The sequence below is a fragment of the Mauremys mutica genome, chromosome 1, assembly GCF_020497125.1.
Source record: "Mauremys mutica isolate MM-2020 ecotype Southern chromosome 1, ASM2049712v1, whole genome shotgun sequence".
Classification (NCBI taxonomy): domain Eukaryota; kingdom Metazoa; phylum Chordata; order Testudines; family Geoemydidae; genus Mauremys; species Mauremys mutica.
In genome coordinates, this window is record NC_059072.1 from 3,852,061 (window position 1) to 3,874,989 (window position 22,929).

At 45.8% G+C, this 22,929-nt stretch overlaps 2 protein-coding genes across 2 annotated transcripts; both read right to left on the bottom strand.

Annotated features, from left to right (window-relative positions):
- Positions 1–4,673: 4,673 nt before the first annotated feature.
- On the bottom strand, positions 4,674–5,168 carry LOC123346948 (claw keratin-like). The gene has a single exon (XM_044984387.1). The coding sequence runs from the start codon at positions 5,166–5,168 to the stop codon at positions 4,674–4,676; it is 495 nt and encodes a 164-aa protein (XP_044840322.1).
- Positions 5,169–21,784: 16,616 nt separating this feature from the next.
- On the bottom strand, positions 21,785–22,336 carry LOC123355971 (claw keratin-like). The gene has a single exon (XM_044998866.1). The coding sequence runs from the start codon at positions 22,334–22,336 to the stop codon at positions 21,842–21,844; it is 495 nt and encodes a 164-aa protein (XP_044854801.1). The 3' UTR covers positions 21,785–21,841.
- Positions 22,337–22,929: the final 593 nt, after the last annotated feature.

The window sequence follows — 22,929 nt, forward strand, 5'->3', positions numbered from 1 at the left end:
TTATCACTGAATCAAAACTCAAGCATGCAAGGTATAATATAACAGGCTGAGTTGAAAACAAAGGGATGACATATATACAGTAAACGCAGACATGGATACAGACAGAGCGATAATGTCCAAAAATTTCAAACATGTGTCCTCACAAAACTCACTATACAAGATTGTCCTCACAAATTTTCACCTTGAATCTGGGCCTATAGACTACAAAAGCCTATGATGATGGCCAAGCTACCAAGTGAGGGCTCAACCAACAAACCAGTCACCTCTTTTAGCTACCACATGAAGATAGTAATGAGGAATTCTCACACATAAACAATTCCTTAGTCAACTAGACATAAAACTACAAAGACACTAAAATGTAACAATTATCTACCTTTCAACACGCACTTGATCAGGCATCAGCCATTAGTAGTGGTTTGTTTATATAATCAACTGATCTGAGAGGACACGTTTATCATTGTCTAATCTTGTGCCATCAGAACCAATATATTTTTATTAATATTTATGTACTTTTAAAACTCTTTAATATGACAAAATCTATATCAGTTAACAAAAAATTTATGTCTTTTACCAAATCACATCTCTAATTTGCTTAAATTTGCAGCTCTAAGCTGAGAGAGTGTGTCACATTTTGGTTCGATAGGAATGCACATAAAAACAAATTGCGAAACTTATAAAATGCCAAAAAATTAAGAAGTGTCTAAATTTGAGGCCCTCTTTGAGCTTGAGGCCCAGGCCAAATGGCCCTCCTGACCACCCCTCTGACTGGCCCATATGGTTGTTGGGGAAAACAGGGTTGGGGGGATCGTGATGGGGTCATAGGTACCTTAATGGAAACTGTAAACCATGTTACGACCAGCAGGCATATCCATGGGAACAGGAAGAAGCAGGAAATGAATGGCAAGATACAGATTCACGTCTGATCGCATAGGCCCGGGTTTGAAAAGTGTTGAGTGCACCAAACTCTGTGTGAAATAATGAGAGAGCTGCATTTCATCAGCACCTCATTCATCATTCCTAATATTTGCCATGTTACCCTTGATCAGTTTCTTCTAATACCTTCCTGGCTATGGGCTTCCTCTATTATCAACCCAGTGGGCCTGATTCTCAACTACACAATGGGTTTTACACCACACTGTAATGTGCAAATGAAGCAGGTGTTCTGCTGGGTTTCTTTCACCTCCCTGTGAAGCATCTCGTACTGACCACTATGGGAAAGACGCCTATCTTCTGCAGCAATGCCTATGTTCTTCTGTTCCAAAGAGGGGTCCATGGGTATGGTCTGATATTGAAGACTAGAGCTGTATTGCTTTTATACAAAACCCTAGACAGCTAAATCTCTCCTCCCTACCTGAGTATTGTATCATGTCCTTAAAGAGGCAGGATGGTCTGGATACATTTTTACTTTTGTGTTGTAAAATCAAGAATTTCATTAGTGGAAAATGTTCATCTTCTGGGAATTGAGAGCCACAAAAATGTTAACGAAAAATGTAGTGGAAAGTGTAATCTTTTTATCTTCAATACCTGCAATATCAAGCCATGTTACATCCAGGGGATTTTATACAAGACTGGTAATATGGAACGTAGTGAGTCACAGTTACCTCAAAAACCATGAGATTCTTGTACGGAATGAATGGTCTGGGCACGAATCTCTTCATATCACACATGAGATTCCTGACTCCTGCAGATGACTTTTGTGATGTTGCACCCCATAATACTTTATAGAAATATGCTTATGAGTGTAAATATGACATAACTGGAATATGTTTTATGCTACATATGCCATGTAACATACCTTTGTAAAGGTTATGTTCTACTGAATGTATTCATCCTATTCATAATCATGTATCTTTTTTATATCTGAAGTTATGAGCGTTGGCTCTATGCTTGTATTTAAAGTGTTTGCTGTAGAAAGCACCTAAGGCAGATTTGGTCAGCATAGTGTGAAGGGGTTATTCAAGTAATTGGGAGTACTTAGCTAACAATGGACCTTGAGAGACACCAATCCACATCTGAGCTTTTCTGGGAACACTCAAAATAACATGTAAACAATGGCGTCTGCCTGTAAAGAACTGAGTTCTGCATTGACATGTGACTGGCCCATGTGATTCCAAAACTCCATCTTGTAGCTGTGATTCTGCACGGAACACAAGGGGTTTCCACCCACGAGAGAAAGACTATATAAGGCCCTGGGAAACCCTTTCATTTTTTCTTCAGTTGGCTCAAGAGATAATGTTTCCACCCCAAAGAGATGCCTGAAAGAAACTGGAACAAAGGACAATAACTACGGGGGTGTGAGTGATTGCTGGACCCAGACTAGGAGGAAGTCTAATCTGTACAAGAAGCTTATTGGAACATCTCTGAGGGTGAGATTTACCTGCATTTAGTTTACTATTGTATTAAGCTTAGACTTGCGTATTTCATTTTATTTTCCTTGGTAACGTACTTCGTTCTGTCTGTTATTACTTGGAACCATTTAAATCCTACTTTTTGTATTTAATAAAATCACTTTTTACTTATTAATTAACCCAGAGCAAGTAATTAATACCTGGGGGAGCAAACAGCTGTGCATATCTCTCTATCAGTGTTATAGATGGTGACCAAAGCGGCCTATATAAGCTTTTTACAGAGTAAAATAGATTTATTTGGGGCCTGTATCCCATTGGGAACTGGGTATCTGGGTGTTGGAGACAGGAGCACTTCTTAAGCTGTTTTCAGTTAAGCCTGCAGCTTTTGGGAGACATGGTTCAGACCTGGGTCTGTGTTTGTAGCAGTTATTGAATATGTGTCTATCATTGGTATCTTTATAATTTTAATTAAATTATGAATTGCAGTATATTAAAATCATTGCAATAGCTTACAAGTTGTCTTCACTAACGTCCCAGTTTAAAGACATTATGTCTCACTGTAGCTTTCTGGATGAAACTGTCAGCAATCTTATTTACATCTAGTTCCCTGGTATGGTCTTGCTGCATGTTAAGGATAACTGCATTGCTCAGTTGCATCTGTCCCATTGGTGACTGGAGATAATTTGTAAGTTTCTGAAGCTGGAGAATGAGCATTCTGCAGTTCAGGATGATACAGGCACAGTGAGAAGGATTCTTATAAATTTCAGTACTGCAAATGACTCCAAAATCTCTTTCTTGATAGATACCAGCTAATTTAGACCCCATCATTTTGTATGTATAGTTGGGATTATATTTTGCCATTTGCATTACTTTGTATTTAACATTGAATATCATCTGCCATTTCGTTGCCAAGTCACTCAATTGAGTAATTTTGTATCATCTGCAAATTATGTCACCTCACTGTTCACCCCTTTTTCTAGATAATTTATAAATATGTTGAAGAATGCTAATCCCAGTACAGGCCCCTGGGGGACACCACTACTGTATTTACTTCTCTCCGTTCTGAAAATTGGCCATTTATTCCAACCTTTTGTTTCCTATCTTTTAACTGGGTTGCCTGGCAATGCTTTCAGGATCATCCTTAATTTAATTTAATAGCAAGCCTTTTGTTATCTTAATCATCCTGCCCAAGGGCGGAAGCTGAGAGTAGCACAAAATTTACCACATTCCTCACTCAAGTTTATGAGAACCTGGGTCACTGTCCTGCAAAGACTCACACAGACTCTTACAGTGAACCATGTGATTGGCCTTCTTGAAATCAAAGAAAATCTATCTTTGAAGGAAAAGACTTGTTGCTAAAGCAGGTAATGCAAGGAGAAACTCCACCCTGGTACTTAGGGCCTTCAGAATGCTTTCAAGCACTCCAAGGGCCTGATTCTCCTATCACTCCAGGGCTTTGAAAATTGCAATTTGAGAAGTGCCTGATGGTGTTGGCTCCACAGGGAGGAATTTCATCCTACACAATTTTTAAGTAAGGAGGGAGGAACAAGGACAACTAGAAGACTGATATTAAGATGCAGCAGAGTTTTTAATGCAAATGAAATTGGCTGTACAGAGCTACAGGAAGAAATATTACAGAGCAGAAAGAATGTATTTCCAGTGTTTCAAGAAGGGCTGCGACCGATCACACGCCTCAATGGGGAGCATTTCAGACAAGATGTTCTGTTTGCTTTGTTGCAGCTGCAGAGGTTGACAAACAAGTCCCCTTTGTAACCACTGTAAGTTCTTTATTTTACCCCAGTGGGTGGGAAATGAGACAAAGCAAAATAGAAGCAGAGACTATGCAGCTTCTCCATTAGACATCTGCCGCAGCAAAGGCGTTAAAGGTACGTAGTGATGGAAAGGTACGTAGTGATAGAACATGTAGGGCCTAATTCTTCTTGACAGCAAGTTCTCTTTTTCCCCTTGCAAAGCGACTTAAAGTGATAATGAACATAAATGATGACTATCTTAAGGCTCCTGTTGCCTTCACCCTGCAGGGTTAGTGTAAACAGCCTGCGTGTAATTCAGAATGAGTCCACATGTGAATAAGAGAATCAGCAAACGGGTGGGAAAGCCTTGGCAGAAAGAGTCATAAAGCATAACATTAGAAATGCAGCATGGCTATCAGCCCAAGGTGCTGAGCACACATAGCTCCCACTGAGTTCAGCTGGAACCATGTTTACCCAGCACTTCTGAAAGCCATGCCCAAAAGATCAGGGGTGATTCTGTATCTTGCGGTTCATTTCCTGGTTCTTCCTTCTTCCACAGATGTTCCTGCTGGGTTTAACATGGCCCATAATATCCACCAAGATACCTACGGCCATATCCCCCATATCCCCATAATCCCCCATAACCATAAAGGCCCGGGTAACCGCAGTGTCCCCCATAGCCCAATAATCCCCCATAACCATAAAGGCCCGGGTAACCACAGTGTCCCCCATAGCCCAATAATCCCCCGTAACCATAAAGGCCCCCGTATCCACCTAATCTCCCTAAACCATACAACCCTCCATAATGGCCTCCATAACCGTACAATCCTCCCAAACCGAATGAGCCTCCAAAACCGGCTCCGACCACAGGTGCTCCTACGGCTGCTACTTCGCTCTGCTGAGGGAAATTGCTGAGAATTGGTCCTGGGACGGTCACAACTACTGGTGAGGGTCTGATCACCACTTCAGAGTCAGGGCACTGCCTAACGCACGGCTCGTTGGAGCTGCCAGTAACTGGACTGGGTCGGGCCACCCCGCATTCTGGATAGGACAGGCTGGAGAAAGTCATCTTTCTGGGATGGAGGTAAACCTGCAACACACAACAAGGACTAGAGTAAAGAGAAGGTAGAAGTGCCGGTGGAAGAAAGACTTAAAAGCTCTGTTAGTGTTGCAGTGAGGTCTGCACGGGGCCTGAGAGAGAGAGGAGAAATGGACTTAGTCTCTATGTGCCTGGTCGTGTATTTGTTCCTATTTTCTTTTTCTACACCTCTTGTCCACTCGCACTAAACTTCCCTCCCAACTGGCCTCTTTGATCTCCTCTCAAAGACTGACTAGACTAAGTGTAACTATTTCTGTGCTGGACACCTGGGATTCTGGGTCCATTTTAGACATTTATCAAAGAGAACATGGCTGGGATCATGGTAATCACATCCTTTCCCTTGAGGATTTAACCTCTGCATGGACACCAGTTGAGTCCAGTGACAGAGTGTGGCTCTTTGAGTTTCCAAACCTTGGGAGTCACCAATACTTGCTGATGAAGAAACAGAAACTTTGCTTTTCTCCAAACAAATCACAAAAGACAAACTCCTCAGATGGGGTAAAATGGGCTCAGGTCCACTGACTTCTATGGAGTGACACTAAATTACTCAATCCGAGGAGAAGAACCTTCAGTGGGTATTTCTGCTCAGGAGAACATAGGAATTGCTCGACTGGATCACACCACTTGTCACCTAAATCTATTGTTGGTTCTCAAATAGTGAGGAGTAACAGCTGCTTCAGAGTAAAGTAGAAAACCACTGAATTGGCCCTTTCTGGATTAACCTGAGAAATCCAGCTAAGTGAAAAATGGTTAAAGGACTTTCTAAAGTTTCTGAAAAGATTTAAATGCCCTAATTCTTTGTCCAGTTAATAGGAAATATTTTTCCACCAGCATCTACAACTGAATAATGACAGAAGATAGTTGTGGAAGAACACCCTGATCCCTAACAAAAATCACAGTGAGTACATGCAAGATTCTGTCTTAAATGAAAAAAGGCCCTATTGTGATATCTCTGAGGTTAGAAAGAGATTGAGTGGAATTGGACTCACCCGGTTCACTGAGGAGATGAAGTCTGAAGAAGTGTTTAGAAGAGTGCTGATTCTTGTGTGCTTTTATACAGTTCCTAGGACTGCCTGGAGAATCTGTGATGCTGTTTGTCAGGGAGGTCCTAATTAGTTACCAAAGAAACTTGATTGCCTTGCAAAATCCTCCTTTTGATGGAGCTGTTTTCCTCAGCGTTGGTGATTATTGGGCTAATCTCAGCCTCAGAGGGTGTGACATGCATGTTGCACTCTTCAGCTTTTTTTCATCTTAGAATTGTACGGGCCAACTGCATTTCTTATGTCATTCCACTGACTTTATTGGTGCTGCAATGAGAATGAATGTCAATGCGATTCTGAGCGGCATCAGTAGCACAAGTGGGTGTCATGAAAGGAATCCAGTATAGTCTTTTCAATTCATGCTGGTCATGGTTAGGGGCATTGGGCAGTTCATGTAAATGTACTGTGAAGCAAGGAGCCACTTTTCTCCATTCTTATCACCTTCATTCCCAGCAGGTGAGATCCAATTCCCTTTGAAATCAATGGGACTCATTCCATTTCCTCCAGCATGTTTCCTGTCATGACTTTAAGTCTGAAATTCACGTTTCGGCAGGGGGACAGTACGATGCCTATGAAAAACTTTAGTCCAGTTTGAAACTTTCAAACTGGGTCTCAGCAGGGAGTTAAGTGGAGTCTCAGCCTTTGTGGTGACCGTCTGCCCAGAGGTGAATCTTACCCTATTGTGAGTAAAACTGGCCTAACATTGGACCTCCACTTGGGTCACCAGTGCCGTCTCAAAGGACTGCCTAGAGCAGATTTGCTCATGGGTCAAGGGCAGGGGTGGCGGAGAGGGAAAGGAAGCAGTGCTCTTTTTCAGAAAGGTTTTGAGTTAAGTCTTGGAACCTCTGCACTACCAGAAACCATCCCTCCATCCATGAGCAGCCACGGAACTGAGGTCTTGTAAGACAATGCAGCTGAGTGAGCCCAGCAAGAAGCCCAGGAGAGAGGAAAATGACACATTCTCGGTGAATGAGGAGATGGCTGTGGGATGAGATTTGCCAAAAAGTCTGACCAGCCATAGGGGATGTTGCAGAAAAAATTCCTGCCTGAACCAGAATGTTGTTTAAAAAATATCACCAAGAGTGGGTTCCATATCCAGGGAATTGGGCAGAAGTGTCTTGCTTTGATTTTAAGGTCCTCAGCCTCCTCAAAGGTGAAGTGACCATACTGATTTACAGCAAGTGAGCACCTTAGAGCTCCTGAAAACCAATAGAGCTCCTGAAACCTGCTCTGACCACAGGGGCTCCTATGGTTCCACTTGGCTCTGCTGAAGGACATGGCGGAGAATTGGTCCTGAGAGGGTCACAAGAGCCAGTGAGGGTGTAATCACCACTTCAGAGTCAGGGCACTGCCCAACTCATGGGTCGTTGAAGCTGATAGCAACTGGACTGGGCCGTTCTACCCTGTATGGTTTTTAAAAAATGCCAAATTCAAAACTACATTTGAATGGAAATGAAAGCCCCAAATTGTGTGCCCTTAAATCATGACCTGATTAAGGGAATGACACGAGAGACCTTGGCCTCCATTTTGTTTAAAGTGACTGTATGACTCAATCCCATCAGTTACACTCGGGATATGCGTCTATAATTTCCACATTCTGCTTTGCTGCCTTTGTTCTTGAAAAGAGAGACAATAGTAGCGTCGCGGAGGTCCTGTGGTATGTTTTCATCCTCCCAGATGCTGATGATCATGCTGTGGAATGCTGCTAGTGCTGCTGGACCTGCTGCTTTGTATATCTCTGCTGGTATCCCATCTTTTCCAGGAGCTTTTCCTGAACTCATCTGGCTAACGGCTTTCTTAATCTCATCTATAGTGGGCAGAGAGTCAAGATCTTTCAGAGTAGGTTATTGTGGAATTTCATTGAGGACATTATTATTCATGGTTGATGGTCTATTGAGAAGGTTGCTAAAGTGTTCTCGCCATCTTTCGTTGATGCCTTCTTTATCTTTAATCAGCGTTGTGTTGTCTGATGAGAGCAATGGGGTGGTCCTTAGTTTAGAAGGTCCATAGACAGTCTTAATAGCACTGAAGAACATCTTTGAGTTGTGGGTCTCAGCATAGTGCTCAATTTCTTTGGCTTTGCTCTCCCACCACTTGTCTTGTATCTGACGGAGGTCTTTCTGTGTTTTGCTCTGAAGGTACTTGAAATGGTCCTGTTTAGAGACTGAGGAGGGATCATTCTGCCATTCGATAAAGGCTTTTCTCTTTACTTCCAGTGCTGAGCATATTTCTTCTTGGTTCTCATCAAACCAATCCTGATGTGTTCTTTTCTTTGGTCCAAGAGATGTTATTGCTGTGTCAGTCATTATCTGCTTGAACTGGTCCTACTTTTCGGTTACAATACCGACCAGTTGTCCGTGGGATGTCAGTTTGTCATCAAGACTCTTCTGGAAATTGTTGAAACATTGAGCATCCTTCAGTTTGGCTATGTTGAAAGCAGGTCGCACATGCTTAGGGCATTTGTGCCGAGAGGGAGCGATGTAAAGTTGAAGAGACGTCCTGCCTAATCTGTGGTCTGTCCAGCATTCTGCGCCTCGCATTACTCTGGTGACCAGTACATCTTGGATATCTCGCCTTCTGACAATGGCATAATCAATCAGATGCCACTGTTTGGACCTACGGTGCATCCACATTGTTTTGTAATAGGTAATAATTGGAGATATACCAATCTCCTAGAGTTGGAAGGGACCTTGAAAGGTCACTGAGTCCAGCCCCCTGCCTTCACTAGCAGGACCAATTTTTGCCCCAGATCCTTAAGTGGCCTCCTCAAGGATTGAACTCACAACCCTGGGTTTAGCAAGCCAATGCTCAAACCACTGAGCTATCCCTCCCCTGCTTGGCTGCTTGTTGGAACAGAGTGTTGGTAATGGTCAGGTCATTTTCAGAACAAAGGCTCAAAAGGAGTAGTCCATTGCTGTTCATTTTGCCTACACCATGTGACCAGGTTACTCCTTTCCAGTTCTTGCTGTCAGCCCCGACTCGGGCATTGAAATCTCCAAGTAGTAGTAGTTTGTCTGTTACAGGTGTGGCCTTGATCAGTCTGTTGAGATCTTCATAGAATTGTTCCTTTGAGTTGTCAGAGCATGTTAGAGTGGGTGCATATGCACTAATGATAGTGGCATGACATTTGGCATTTAGTGGGAAGCGTAGTTTCAGCAATCTTTCATTGATACCCACTGGAAGGTCTGGGAGTTGATGCATCAATGAGGTTTTTATTGCCAGACCAACTCCATGTATTCTGTCCTTTGTCTCAGTCTTACCCTTCCAGAAGAAGGTGTAACCACTTCCTGGTTCGCTCAAGAAACCTTCCCCAGGCAATCTTGTTTCACTTAATGCCGCTATATCAATGTTGTAGCGGGCTAGTTCTCGAGCAATGAGAGCTGTCCTTCTCTCAGGTCTTGCAACAGCTTCTCAATCCACGAGAGTACGAACATTCCATACACCAATGGTGAGTTTTCTCAAATTTTTCTTTTGGTTTCGGCCGCAGATTGGGTTAAACTGCCAGCTGCGGCTTGCTGGCCAGTTGTTGTAGGGCAGGCAATTTTTAGGCCACCTTTTCTAGGCCCCTCCCTTACTAGGGTGAGCAGTGCTGTCCTCAAGAGGGCTGCTCAGACGCCTGGGATGCTGGCGGGCAACTCTGCTGCCCCAAGTACAGAGCTGGACGACCACCTATCCACAGGCCGCCTGCGTGCAGGATTGGGACTACGACTCCCAGTGGTAACCTCCACCTGTCGCTTTGCCCCTCCCCCATCGCCGCATGACTTGGGTGGTATGATGATGATGTTTGATAATTTGCACAGGACCTGTGTGTGAAGGCTTTTTATGTGGTAGAGCCGTTGCACGGGAGCAATCCCACTCTCTCGACCTTAGAAGCCAGACACCAATGGTACGAAAAATCGTCATGACTGGTAACTTCTTTGGTTGCAGTGAATCGTCAAGCCCTTCGCTTTCCACAAAGTGTTGCAGAACCACCTTCTTGGCCTTTGGATCTTAGTGATCTCTTTCGCCCAGTCCGCCGGAGCTGACGTCGCCATGTGAGTAGGCATGTCCCTAATTCACTGAGGGTTTGAGTCCCATCAGTTACACTCACATATCCCTCCTCTCCGTTGGAGGGAAGATCATTGCCCACATCATCTTGAACCGCCTAATAGCCGGTTTTGCTATTAGGCGGTGTTTGCTGTCAGACAAATACAAGAGAAGTGCATTGAACAGAACATGCACCTGTATGCTGTCTTCATAGATCTGACAAAGACATTTGATACTGTCAACAGGGAAGCCCTTTGGACTATTCTAACACGGCTTGGCTGCCCAAGAAAATGTGTCCAGATTATACGCCTTTTTCATGACAGCATGACAAGCGAAGTATTGTCTGATGGAGCCACATCTGCCCCCTTCAACATCACCAACAGCGTGAAACAAGGATGTGTTCTCCCTCCTGTCTTATTTAACCTGTTCTTTGCACGTGTCCTCAACCATGCAATGAAAGATCTGGATTGAGGTATATATTTGAAATACCGGCATGATGGTTCACTTTTTGACCTCCGTCGCCTGAATGCAAAGACTAAGACAGTGCAGAAACTCCTTCTTGAGGCACTCTTTGTCGACGACTGTGCCCTCATGGCTCACACTGAAAATGATCTTCAGCACATTGTAAACAAGTTTGCCGAGGCCTCGCAACTTTTCGGACTAACTATCAGCCTCAGAAAGACAGAAGTTCTCCATCAACCTGCACCTGGATCAAATGCTTCTGTCCCGAGTATCTCCATTGACGGCACTCAGCTTAAAGTAGTAGAGAACTTTAAATACCTGGGTAGTGTCATATCGAGTGATGGATCACTGGATAATGAGATCAACGCACGAATATCCAAAGGAAGCCAGACACTTGGCTGTCTGCGTGTCAAAGTTTTAAACCACCACAACATCCGGATGTCAACAAAACTGCTTGTGTACAGAGCTGTTGTTCTTTCATCTCTTATACGGGTGCGAAACATGGACACTATATAGGCATCACATCAAGCAGCTCGAAGCATTCCACATGCGCTGCCTCCACAACATCATGAAGATCCGCTGGCAAGACAAAGTGCCCAATCTTGAGGTCCTCAAGACAGCCCAGATGACAAGCATCAAAACGATGATCATGAAGTCACAGCTACGTTGGACTGGTCATGTCAGCCGCATGCATGCCAACAGAATCCCCTCCAGCTTCTCTATGGTGAGCTCTCCCAGGGCATCCGGCATATCGGTCGTCCACGGAAACGTTACAAGGACATCATCAAAGCCAATCTGCAGTACAGCAGTATCAAACATAGGGACCTTGAGGACACTGCCAGTGACAGAACACAGTGGCGTGTAACAGTCAGAAATACCTGCATTGCCTTTGAGGAAGGCCACTGCCGGCGTCTACAAGAGGCACACGAATGACGTCACAGAGCATCAGCAGCGCACAATCCAGTGACTGCGAACTTCTCATGCACCATCTGCAGCAAAATGTGCACCTCTAGAATTGGCTTGTACAGTCGTCAGAGGGCACACCATGAGATCAAACAATAGATGATCTGCACAGATTTGTCATCATTGGATCGATGGACTACCAAGAAGATGACTCAATGCAGAGGCGTCTAACCCCAACAACAATTTATTAATGTTCTAAGAATACAACCCTTCACATGTGTGAAACACCAGTGAGTGTTTGTGAAGGGCTTTGAAATCTGGAGGTCTGATGACACTGAATAACATTAAAACTTCCCATCCTCACTCTCCCTGTTTGATAGGTCTAGAAAAAGAGGCATGTTGAGGTGAAGGTCACATGGGGCCAGTTGCAGAAACAGAAATACAACCCAATATTTCTGACTCCTCCTAACACAGTCTGATCTCTAGGTTGTTCCCTCTTTCACTGTGTTACAAGACGACCTTAGTAACATGTATGGTTACAAAATGTTTACATCCTTGGATCTAAGTGTCAACAATAAGAAACTGGCTAATGTTGTGATCCATTTTAACTGTGGCTTCTTTATACCCGAGGATAATAGTTCTGCAAAGGAATTACAGGTCTGTCAATTTTCCAAGAGTGCAGTAGCCCTGTAAAGATGGAATCCAAGCTTTAAAAACTTGTTTTAAGTCATAGCACCCACTGCAATGAAGACATCAGGTGCCCTATGTGTGCTACTTTTTCTCTCCTTGGAATGACAGCTCTCTAATGCGTCACAGTAACACAATGGTAATGAATTCTTCCAGGTTTGTGAAATGTGGTACAGAGTAGTGTATCTCAACATTGCCTTCATTATACATGAGGATAATAAAGGTTCAAAGGAATTACAAGTGTGTACATTTCAAGCTTGTTCATGTGTAGTGTAGGAATAAAAATCTCAATATAGGAACTGCAAAAAATGTTGGTACAAGAGAATTTAATTCTGCTCAAGTGTAAATACCCAGCACTGAGCCAACAACTACAGATAAAGGGAGTTAAGGTGCATTGCAAGACTCTCAATGGTTGATCATTCTTCACACTTAGATGAGAAGATGTTTCACACAAAAGTTCACCCCAAAATCATCAAACCAAAATAAAAAAAATGCCAGAATGAGCCTCTCTAAGATTTACTCTCAGGTAAATGATGTATCCGGAAGCAGCTAGTAGGATTCAAGAGATACAAGTCAGTGTTTTGCATGAGTAGTCCCAAGTTTTGGGATTTATTTCTGATTCTGCCAGTTGCTCCCTGTCTGACCTTCACCTGAATGTGCCTCCCTTTACCTCCGTGTCAAACAGGTATAATTGTAACTTTCAGGGTGGACTGTCTGAGGCTTCCTCTGATCTAAGCATTTCAAAGCACTTCACAAACACTCATCAAGTGTTATACAGCCAAAGAGATGAATTACTAAAGTAGTAATACCTTTTTACTGGGATTAGATGTTCCAACACTGAAGATTAGATTCACTTTAAAAACCTTCACGTCAAGGTCTCAGATGTCACGCCAGTGCTCAGTTTGTGATTCCCAGCCTTTGAAATGGGGCTCTTTGATTTTTGTTCCATGTACCTTTGCATTTCCCTTTTATATATATTTTGACGTTTAAGGGTAGATACTGAACCAGTGTAAAAGGGATCGGTTCCATCAACTTCAAATTGAAGGAATGCACTTTATCTAGCCTAGGTTAGAGAAACCTTGTTGTGAATGTCTCTGTGCATACTCGGCACCTCTACCCCCTGTGCTCAGATCCAACATATAGTGAAACCAATGGGAAACATCAGGTACTGCATCTCCACCCATGAGCAGCCAAGAGAAGTGGGTCTTGTGAGAGACTTCAGCTAATAAAGAAAAGGAAGAAGCACCACACTGACAGTTAAGGATTCCTTCTTCAACAATCTCACTGTAGAATGAGAGTGGATTAATTGAGTATATACCAATCTCCTAGAACTAGAAGGGATTTTGAAAGGTCATGGAGTCCAACCCCCTGCCTTCACTAGCAGGACCAATTTTTTGCCCCAGATCCCTAAGTGGCCTCCTCAAGGGTTGAACTCACAACCCTGGGTTTAGCAGGCCAATGCTCAAACCACTGAGCTATCCCTCCCCCTGAAGTCTGGGCAACCTAGTGAATTCTGCAAGACCCATCTCCCACACAAAGGTTTTCAGCCACAATTAGAATGATTTTTAAAGTGGAAAGTATGCCCCCACCAAGATTTCATGAAACCCGAGCAGCATTAAATGCCTTCCCTCAGTTGTAAGGCACAGAACGTCAGAGAAGTCTCGGGAACTCTACTGCCATCCAGTGGTTCAGAATCTGTGTCTTGAGCTTTGTAAAGGAATGTTTACTAAAGAAAGAGAAATTCAAAGCTTTATTGAATGAAAATCAAACAGCCCCAAATTCGGATCCTGGGAATCATCCACTGACTATTGTCATGACATCAGAAACCTTAACATGGATTTGTAAAGTTCATTTAATCCAGTGTTTCCCAAATGAGGCCACCAGAGGATTTTTTTGCAGCTATGTCAGCCTCAAAAGCATGGATGGGGATTGTGCGGGTGGAAAGCAGAAGCCCCTTCTGGCAGCATCCATCCATTGCTGCTGAGTAGCTGTTACCAAAGGCAGCGAGATGAGCCGCATTGGTGTGTGCAGTGGCATCGCCAGCAGAGGTTGGGGTCCTGCACCTCACAGCCTCCTCGGGGGCTCCAGGCAGCACCTCTGGAGACATATGGGGCCGCTGTATTATTTGGTCTCCGGGTTGCTCTCGCCTGGATGGGACACGGGAGCCTGAGACTCTGCAGAAAGCTGGTGAGTTCCCAACCCACCCTCCCCTGGGCAGGCTCTCAATGAAGGGTTCTGGGAGGCAGGGACAGGGAGACGGGTTTGTCAAAGGCCACCAAAATAATTGTTGTGAGAACCCTTGAATCCTAATCCATAATTTGGGGGCCTCTAATCCCTCAAAAAAAAAATCTAGTATAAAAATAATAATAATGTGCACACACACAGCTTTACTGAGCCTGCAGTGCTTTGAAGTCCTTTGATTTGAGGAAGCCTCTGATCATCAGGAATAATATCACTCTGGTTTATGTGGAGGTGAACAAGCACATGGAGGTGACAGTTACACAGGGAGCAACTGGCAGAGTCAGCAATAAAACCCGTCATAATGATTACTCACCCCAGGCTCATTACTGCTCCTGAACGGCATTGGACAGTTCCCATTTACAGCTTCTGAATATCCCACTGCAGCATCAATGAAGTCACTAGAATGATCCCAGGAATGTAGCTGGCCCAGAACGTTTTCAGAGGAAAGGGAGGTGCAGGGTGTAATGTGCGCCTCACCCCATGTGGAGTTAGGAAGAAAATGATCCTCAAAAAGATACAGGAAAAAAATTACATCAGTTGAAGGAATTAATCAAAGTTTGGTTTGTAACGAATTGGGCCTTCAGGAACAAAGGGTCTCTCAAGTCCTCCAGAAGCCTAAAAAACTGTCTAAAACCACTCATGACTCAGGGATCTTCTAACAGCTTTATCTAGTTCTCCGATGTGAACTTGAAAAGTCCTGTTCCACTTGCTCCCTCCATAACCATTCAGACAATGTGCTAGGGATCCTTTTAATTTAGGACTGAATCTTGCACAGACTCTCTGTGATTCATAACAATGGGAAGGGTTTGGGGTTTTTTCAATTTTTTTTCTGTTATTGAGTTGCAGGTGTTGGTTTCTTCATAGTTTAGAAGTTAAGGCCTGGATTTTCAGACAAAGACATGCAGTTGTGACACTAGAGCCTATTGATTTTAGTTGGATCTTGGGCATTCAAATCCCTTAAGGATTTCTGAAAAATCTCACCCCCAATTTTTGATAAATGGTTTAGGAAGAGGGTTGTATGGTTTAGGGAGATTAGGTGGATACTGGGGACTTTATGGTTATGGGGTATTATTGGGGGATACTCCATAAAGGGCTAATTCATTGTTCTTCTGTTTTTTTCTGAAGCAGCCGGTGAGTGACACTCATTGAGACAAGATACTGCATTAGATGGGCCACCCGTCTCTTCCAGCCTGGAAACTGCTACCTTCTCACATGCAGAAGTGAATCTAGGTGCAGATCCTCGTCTGTTCTAATTTAGTGTAGCTGCACTGAAGCCAGTGGATCAGAGCAGATTTCCACCAGGGGAGAAGGTGGGGGTTTGTGTTTTGTTTTGATTTAAAAAACCCACTTTTGATTATTTATCAGCAAGTGTTGATTACTCGCTAAGGTTTACAAACCAAAGCATCGTCTTGTGATACTGGACTGAACTCGTGTGTCTGTCATAGATGTCAGGGGACTGTTGGTCCCTTCCTAAAGTTCAGTGGTTTCTTTTCATGGCATTCTCCCAGTACCAAAAGAAAGGGGAAGGGCCAATGAGAAATCAGGATCCTGAGACTGACAGTCCCCAGGGGCAATGGCGAGAGCCCAACACTGCAGGTTACCCTGATTGACAGGGCAGGCAGGCCAATGAGGGAGTCAGGAACCCAGAGCTGGAGCTGTCTGAGTGGGAGGCCCAGCTAAGGCGAGAGCAGCAGCCAGAGCTGAGCTGAGCAGAGCCGCAGCAGCCTGACGGGCCAGAGGAGCAGCCCAGAAAGCAGAGCTGAGCTGGAGGCAGAGCCGCAGCCATGCTGGGGCAGAGTGGAGCTGGGACTGGGGCTGGAGCTGTCTCGAACCGGGTGCGGTGATCAGCTGGGGAGAGTGTGGGGGACCCTGGGCAGAGGGTCCAGCACAGGGAGACGCCACCAGCCACGATGGGGATCATGACTCTGACGGAGGCCTGATGCTGAGAAGAAGGATCCTGCCACCTGGAGCCTGAGGGCGTGTGGGAACCACAAGAGCAAGTGTCCAACCCGCAGCGTCCCTGCAGCACAGCCAGGGACTGGGCAGGAGGCCTGGCGCATGTGAGGAACAGACTGTGAACTGCCCATACACTCCAGAGACGGCTGTGTGTGGTGTCCCTCAGCCCACAGGGTGGGGTAACTTGTTCATTTACCCTTTCCATTGTTTCCTTATTTATTTATCAGTTACTGTTTAATAAATTGTTTTTGCTTTGAACTCTATGCAATGATCAGTGGTTCAGTGAAGGATCTGGTGTGAAGAGAGAGCCAGGTGTGGGGACACCCTACCCTGTCCTAAGTGTCCATGACAAGACTGCGGGTCGAGTCCTCCAGGAATCCTGGGCCCAGCCTTGTCGGGATTACAAGGTTTCTGCCACACAGGAGAGTGGAAGGGGAGCCCTTGACGTCAGGCAGCCTCTGGGTAAAGGGAGTGGGATCAAGGACTCAGGCCTGGTCTACACTAGGCGTTTAAACCGGTTTTAGGAGCGTAAAACCGATTTAACGCCACACCCGTCCACACTGAGAGGCCCTTTATATCGGTATAAAGGGCTCTTTAAACCGGTTTCTGTACTCCTCCCTAACGAGAGGAGTAGTGCTAGTATCGGAATTACCATATCGGATTAGGGTTAGTGTGGCCGCAGATCGACGGTATTGGCCTCCGGGCGGTATCCCACAGTGCACCACTGACCGCTCTGGACAGCAATCTGAACTCGGATGCAGTGGCCAGGTAGACAGGAAAAGCCCTGCGAACTTTTGAATATTTCCTGTTTGCCTAGCGTGGAGCTCAGATCAGCACGTGTGGCGATGCAGTTAAAAATCAAAATAAAGAAAGAGCTCCCGCATGGACCATGCGGATGTGATCGCTGATAGAACAGGCAAATCTGTTCTATCAGCGCTCCGTTACAGAAGACGAAATTCAAAATCATTTTTAAAAAATCTCCAGACAGACGCCATAGCAGGGGCTCAGCGCACTGCTGCGTGACAAACGTAACGGAAAGCCAAAGAATCAAATGGACGCTCATGGCCTGGAGGACTCAAGCTATCCCACAGTTCTTGTAGTCTCCAAAAAGTATTTGCATTCTTGGCTGAGCTCCAAATGCTTCTAGGGTCAAACACAGTGTCCGCGGTGGGAAAGGGCATAGCTAGGCAATTTACACCCCCCCCACCCCCCCCCAGAAGTGAAAGGGAAAACAATCCTCTCTTGACTCTTTAACATGTCACCCTATCTTTACTGAATGCTGCAGATAGACCCGATGCTGCAGCACTCAACACCAACATCCTTGCTCCCCCCCGCCATGGGTGGCTGATGGTGCGATAGACTGGTATCCGTCCTTGTCATCAGCCTATTGGCACATGGGGCAGTGCAAAAGGACTGGTAACCATGCAGACTAGCATCGGTGAGGTCTATCAAGGGTGCCTGGCCCTAATTTTTCCTGGTAGATGGTGCAGTATGGCTGATAACCATTGTCGTCATAGCAACAGGGGGCTGAGCTCTGTCAGCCCCCACCCTTCATGTGTAAAAAAAAGATTCAATTGCCCCTGGACTAGCAGAGGGATGCTGGGCTCCTCTGCTCCACACTCCTTACTGTCCTGTCTGGACTATCATAGCAGCTGGAGGCTGCCTTCCACTCATTTCTCACTAACAAGTCAGTGTGTCTTATTCCTGCATTCTTTATTACTTCATCACACAAGTGGGGGGACAATGCTACAGTAGCCCAGGAAGGCTGGGGGAAGAACGGAATCAACAGGTGGGGTTGTTGCAGGAGCACCCCCTGTGAATAGCATACAGCTCATAATTTCTGCAGGATCTGACACAGAGCAGCTGTGCTCTCTGATACAGTGGTTCTCTAGTACAGGGGTCCCCAACCCCCGGTCCGCGGCCCGGTACCGGTCCGCGGCCTCTTAGAAACTGGGCCGCGAACCGACCCAGTGGACCTCCTGCAGGCGTGCCTGCGGGAGGTCTACCCGAGCCGCGGGACGAGCGCTCCCTCCGCAGTCATGCCTGCGGGAGGTCCGCTGCTCCCGGGGCTCCGGTAGACCTCCCGCAGGCATGACTGCGGACGGTTCGCTGGTCACGCGGCTCAGCTGGACCGCCCGCAGGCATGCCTGCGGGAGGTCCACCAGCTCCGGTTGAGCTGCCGCAGCCGTGCCTGCGGGCGGTCCAGCTGAGCCGCGCGACCAGCGAACCGTCCGCAGTCATGCCTGCGGCAGCTCAACCGGAGCCGGTGGACCTCCCACAGGCGTGCCTGCGGGCGGTCCAGCTGAGCCGCGGGACGAGCGCTCCCGACCGGTCCCTGGTCCTCAAAAGGTTGGGGACCCCTGCTCTAGTACACTTGCCCATATTCTAGGCAGGACTGATTCTATTTTTAGATACCAAAAAGGAGGGATTGACTCTGGGAGTCATTCCCAATTTTGGCTTTTGCGCCCCTGGCTAAGAGCAGCCAGGGGCACTTATGACAGCAGCAAATGGTGCAAAACGACTGGTAGCCATGCTCATCTTTTTACCAATTTATGGATTGGTAGATGGTGCAGTATGGCTGGTAACCATCTCTGCTGTCATGCAAAAGCAAAAGCATGCTGCTGTGTAGCGCTGCTGAATCGCCTCTGTCAGCGGCATCTAGTACACATACGGTGACAGTCACAAAAGGCAAACAGGCTCCATGGTTGCCATGCTATGGCATCTGCCAGGGCAATCCAGGGAAAAAAGGCGCGAAATGCTTGTCTGCCGTTGCTTTCCCAGAGGAAGGAGTGACTGACGACATTTACCCAGAACCAGCCGCGACAATGATTTTTGCCCCATCAGGCACTGGGATCTCAACCCGGAAATTCCAAGGGGCGGGGGAGGCTGCGGGAACTATGGGATAGCTACGGAATAGCTACCCACAGTGCAACGCTCCAGAAGTCGATGCTAGCCTCGGACCGTGGACGCACACCACCAATTTAATGTGTTTAGTGTGGCCGCGCGCACTGGATTTTATACAATCTGTTTTACAAAACCGGTTTATGCAAATTCGGAATAGTCCTGTAGTGTAGACGTACCCTCAGATTCTTCGCTAGCCAATTCCACTGTGGCAGTGTATAAGCTAGGAAAGTTCCCCATGATAGTGGGACCATCCCCCACTCACACAGAGGTTACATCCTAACAAGGAAACTAGCACAGTCCCTCTACGTAAAAGGATAAAGGGACACAAATCAGACATCAGGAATGGTAACATACAAAAGCCAGTAGGAGGACACTTCAATCTTCCTGGACACTCAATAACAGACTTAAAGGTAACCATTCTTCAACAACAAAACTTCAAAAACAGACTTCAAAGAGAAACTGCTGAGCTACAATTCATTTGTAAATTTAACACCATCAATTTGGGCTTGAATAAGGACTGGGAGTGGCTGGCTCACTACAAAAGCAATTTTCCCTCTCTTGGTATTGACACCTCCTCATCAATTATTGAGAGTGGACTACATCCACCCTGACTAAATTGGGCTTCAGCACTGGTTCTCCACTTGTAGGATTACTCCTTTCTCTTCATGTGCCAATATATATTTATGCCTGAATCTGTAATTTTCACTCCATGCATCTGATGAAGTGGGTTTTTGAGCCACGAAAGCTTATGCCCAAATAAATCTGTTAGTCTTTAAGGTGCTACCAGACTCCTTGTTGTTTTTGTGGATACAGACTAACACCACTACCCCTCTGATATAATGATCCTTAGTTTAATTTAATGACAAGCCTTTTGTTATATTTATCATCCTGTCTCTCTTTATAAACAAACCTCTGTCCCAAGGGCAGAAGCTGGGAGCAGCACAGAACTTCTCACATTCCACCCTTCAGCTCTGTCTGGGGCTAGGGCCTGTGATGTGAGATCTCTGGTACAAAACTCGGGGGGGTGGGAGGGGGCAGGAACCACTATGGGTTGTGGTCCACTTTTTGTCCCAGCCCGGCCCCTGCCCCTCCTCTCACCCACAAGATTCCGCCCTCAGTCTAGACTGGAAGCGGGAGACACTTCAGGGTAAGAGCTGCACAGGCAGCTGTGGGGAACCATGGATGATCCACCAGCCATGTGTAGGGGGCCCAGGACATGGGCTGCGCTAGGGCCCCTCTGCCCTGGCAGATGGAGGGGTCTGGCCTCCCCAGCCTGGCTCCAGCTTTGGTTTGGCCAGGGGGGTGGGGCTTTGGGGGAAGAGGAGGGGCAGGAGTGGGCCCATGGAGGGTGTGGGGCCTCGTGGCCCTCCCACTATTAGGAAGAATCCAGCACAGTTAACATTGCATTAAGTATGTGATGTGGTGGCCACTTTTCTTTTCCTTACGAAAACCTGGGGCGATGTCCTGCAAAGACTCTTGCAGACTCTTAACGCAAAACGTATGATTGGTCTTCTTAAAACTAAAGGGAAAATGTACTTTAAGTGAAAATCTGTCTCTAAGTCTTTGCAGGAAAAGACTATCTACCCAGGGCTCCGAAAATTACAACTGGATAAGTGCCCTGAGCTGCTGGCTTCATAGGGAGCAATTTCATTCAACACGATTTTTAAGCAAGGAGGGAGGAACAAGGAGAACCAGAAGACCGATATTATGATGCAGCAGAGTTTTTAATACAAATGAAATTGGCAGTACACAGTTACAGGAAGAAATACTACAGAGCAGAAAGAATGTATTTCCAGTGTTTCAAGAAGGGCTATGACCGATTACACGCCACAGTGGGGCGCATTTCATGTTCTGTTTGCTTTGGTGGAGCTGCAGAGATCGACAAACAAGTCTCCTTTGTAACCATTTTAAGTTCCTTGTTTTACCCCAGTCGGTGGGAAATGAGACAAAGCAAAATAGAAGCAGAGGACTATGCAGATTCTCCATTAGCCCATAGCTAAGGTCAAAGTGAGGTGCTAAAAGTACGTATTGATGGAAAGGATAGAACATGTGGGGCCTAATTCTCCTTGACAGCAAGGTCTCTTTTTCCCACTGTCAAGGGACTTAAAGTGATAATAAACGTAAATGATGCCTATTTTAAGGTTGCGGTTCCCTTCATACTGTGGGTTCAGTGTAAACAGCATGCGAATAAAAGAATCAGCACATGGCTGGGAAAACATTAGCACAAAGAGTCATAAAGCATAACATTAGAAATGCAGCATGGCTATCAGCCCAAGATGCTGAGCACACACAGCTCCACTGAGTTCAGCTGGAGCCCTGTTTGCCCAGCACTTCTGAAAGCCATGCCCAAAAGATCAGCCATGAATCTATATCTTGCTGTTCATTTCCTGGTTTTTCCTTCTTCCATGGATGTTCCTGCTGGGTTTAACATGGCCCACAATATCCACCAAGATACCTACGGCCATATCCCCCGTATCCCCATAATCCCCCATAACCATAAAGGCCCGGGTAACCGCAGTGTCCCCCATAGCCCAATAATCCCCCATAACCATAAAGACCCGGGTAACTACAGTAACCTCCATGGCCCAATAATCCCCCATAACCGTAATGGCCCCCGTATCCACCTAATCTCCCTAAACCATACAATCCTCCATAATGGCCTCCATAGCCGTACAATCCTCCCAAACCGAATGAGCCCCCAAAACCGGCTCCGACCACAGGCGCTCCTACAGCTGCCACTTCACTTTGTTGTGGGAAATTGCTGAGAATTGGTCCGGGGAGGGTCACAACAACCGGTGAGGGTCTGATCACCACTTCGGAGTCAGGGCACTGCCTAACGCATGGCTCATTGGCGCTGCCAGTGACTGGACTGGGTCGGGCCACCCCACATTCTGGATAGGACAGGCTGGAGAAAGTCATCTTTCTGGGATGGAGGTAAACCTGAAACACACAACAGGAACTAGAATAAAGAGAAGGTAGAAGTGCTGGCGGAAGAAAGGCTTCAAAGCTCGGTGACAATTGTAGTGAGGTCAGCATGGGGCCCAAGAGAGAGAGGAGGAGTGGAGTTAGTCTCTTGGTTTGCGCTCATGTATTTGTTCCTATTTGGTCTTTCTACCCCTCTTGTCCACTTGCAGTAAGCTTCTCTCCCAACCGGTCCCCTTCAGCCTCTCTCAATGACTTTGTCTGTAAAACACAGACTGGAATAGAGCGACATGAAATTACATCATCTGAATAGAAGCACCTTCAATGGGTATTTCTGTTCAGGAGAACATAGGAATTGTTCGACTGGAGCACTCCACGTGTCAGCTTCATTTGTTCTCTTGTCTTCAATACTGAAAAGTAACAGCTGCTACAGAATAAAGTAGAAGACCACCGAATTGGACCTTTCTGGGAAAGTTTCTTCCAAATCCACCTAAGTGAAAAATGGCTAAGGGACTTTCTAAAGTTACTGAAAAGATTTCAGTGCCCTAAATCTATTTCCAGTGAATAGGAAATATGTTTCTCCAATTGCA